This window comes from Echinops telfairi, unplaced genomic scaffold (genome assembly GCF_000313985.2).
Source record: "Echinops telfairi isolate 266 unplaced genomic scaffold, ASM31398v2 ScPeMD7_30;HRSCAF=105, whole genome shotgun sequence".
In the NCBI taxonomy this organism is placed as follows: domain Eukaryota; kingdom Metazoa; phylum Chordata; class Mammalia; order Afrosoricida; family Tenrecidae; genus Echinops; species Echinops telfairi.
The window spans coordinates 874,833-877,000 of NW_022103927.1; the positions used below are offsets into that span (position 1 = coordinate 874,833).

General features: G+C 50.5%; 1 protein-coding gene across 1 annotated transcript; it reads right to left on the minus strand.

Moving 5' to 3' along the window:
- Positions 1 to 665: 665 nt before the first annotated feature.
- On the minus strand, positions 666 to 1,610 carry LOC101660110 (olfactory receptor 1361-like). Its single transcript, XM_004715530.1, has one exon. It carries the CDS (start codon positions 1,608 to 1,610, stop codon positions 666 to 668), a length of 945 nt encoding a protein of 314 aa, XP_004715587.1.
- Positions 1,611 to 2,168: the final 558 nt, after the last annotated feature.

The window sequence follows — 2,168 nt, forward strand, 5'->3', positions numbered from 1 at the left end:
CAAATCAAAACTTACTCAGGAGGTAGTCAGAAGGAAGAAAAGTCTGGCAAGGGTGGGGTCACTTTTTCAGAGTTGTGAGAGAGTGTGTCCATAGACCAAGGAAAAACAACCCTGAGTTCTAGTCTTGGTAATTGGATCTTTAAAAAAAACCCAAAAACAACCAACATTTCATTCAGTGGTGAGAGTGGCGATAACAGGAGGGTGGAGGGAGGGTGGGGTGGAAAGGGGGAACCGATGACAGGGATCTACATATAACCTCCTCCCTGGGGGATGGACAATAGAAAAGTGGGTGAAGGGAGACATCAGAGAGTGTAAGAGATGATAAAATAATGATGTGTAAATTATCAAGGGTTCACGAGGGAGAGGGGAGAGCGGAGGGAGGGGGAAAATGAGAAGCTGAAACCAGGGGCTAAAGTAGAGAGCAAATGTTTTGAGAAAAATGAGGACAATGAATGTATAAATGTGCTTTATACAATTGATGTATGTATGGATTGTGATAAGAGTTGTATGAACCCCCAATAAAATGATAAACAAAACCACATTTCATTTGGTGATATGGTTATTCCTCCTCGCCCCCTAGAATTAGGAATTGTAACCAGACAGATAGTGCAAAGATTGTCCATTTGATCTTCATGTGTATAACCCAGGGAGACTACAACCATCCTCTAAAGAGAGTTGGTCGACTTAGCCAAGTGGTTCCCACCAAGCAGTTTCCTGAGGGCACCTTTCAGGTCTCGGTTCCGCAGGCTGTAAATGAAGGGGTTCATCATGGGGGTGACCAGAGTATACATCACGGTGGCTGCCATGTCCCTCCAAGTGGCGTGGGTGGCTGTGGGGTTGAAGTAGACGCCAATGATCGTTCCGTAGAAGAGAATGACAACACAAAGGTGAGAGCCGCAGGTGGAGACGGCTTTCCGCTTCCCCTGCGCTGAGGGCACCCGCCACACGGCCACTGCGATAAGTGTGTAAGAGACCATGATGCACATAAAAGGAATCAAAACCACAGAGCCCCCCAGGACCAGCACCAGCATCTCATTGACGTGCGTATCAGAGCAAGAGAGCTTGATCAAGGCATTGAGGTCACAGAAGAAGTGTGGGATTCTGTTGAAGCAAAAGGACAGGCGCGTCATCAGGATTGTGTGGATCAGGGAGACGAGGTTGGCTGAGATCCAGGGTACTGCCACCAGCAAGATACACCGAAGGGCGTCCATGACGGTCACATAGTGCAGTGGGCAACAGATGGCCAGGTAGCGGTCATAGGCCATGGCTGAGAGAAGGATGCTGTCAGCTGCCCCCAAAGCTATGAAGAAATACATCTGGGCCAAGCATGCTGGGAAAGAGATGGTGGTGCATCCACACAGGTGGTTGGCCAGCATCTTAGGGATGGTGGAGGAGGTAAAGCAGAGGTCAAGAAGAGACAGGTTGCTGAGGAAGAAGTACATGGGGCTGTGGAGACGCGAGTCAGAGATGATGGCCAAGAGGGTGAGCAGGTTACCCAGACCTCCAATCAAGTACAAGGTGAAGGACAGACTGAAGAAGACCTGCTGGTGCTGGGGCGCTGAGGAGAGGCCAAGTAGGATGAACTCCAAGACTTGGGTCTGATTGCCCATGCCAGGCAGCTCTAAAGGAAGAAACGAGCGTGTCAATAGGGAGCGGACTCCTGAGAGGAAAGCCCAGGAGTCACCTCCTTCCTCTCCTCCTCACCTCACCTCAGGTCACTTAGCCTCTCTGAGCCTCAGCTTCCTCATCTGTTACATGGGGAGTCAATGCATTCCTACTTAGTTTCATGGAGTCCCCAGGGGTTCATGCGCTTGGCTGCTAACAGAAAGGTTGGAGGTTCGAATCTGCTCTAACCTTCTGAGTTGGCCCAGTAGGAAGTCCCGGTAATCTAAGTCTGAAAAAGCAGCTCTTGGAAGCCGTGTGGAGCGGTTCTACTCTGACACACGGGCTGCTGCTGCTGAGCTGGCCCGGTCTCAACATTGGCTCGGCTTGGCTGTGAATGTTGTGAGGTGCAGAGTATGCTGTTATAGCGGGAGGGGCAGCTCAGTGGTAGAATTCTGGCCTTCTAGGTTGGAGACCCAGGTCCATTTCCCAGCCAATGAGCCACATGCACAACCACCACCTGCCTGTCTGTGGAGGCTTGTGTGTTGCTGTGTTGCTAAATAGAT

Excerpts from the sequence above, each read along its gene's own strand:
- LOC101660110 (XM_004715530.1), bottom strand. The coding sequence starts at position 1,610 with ATGGGCAATCAGACCCAAGTCTTGGAGTTCATCCTACTTGGCCTCTCC.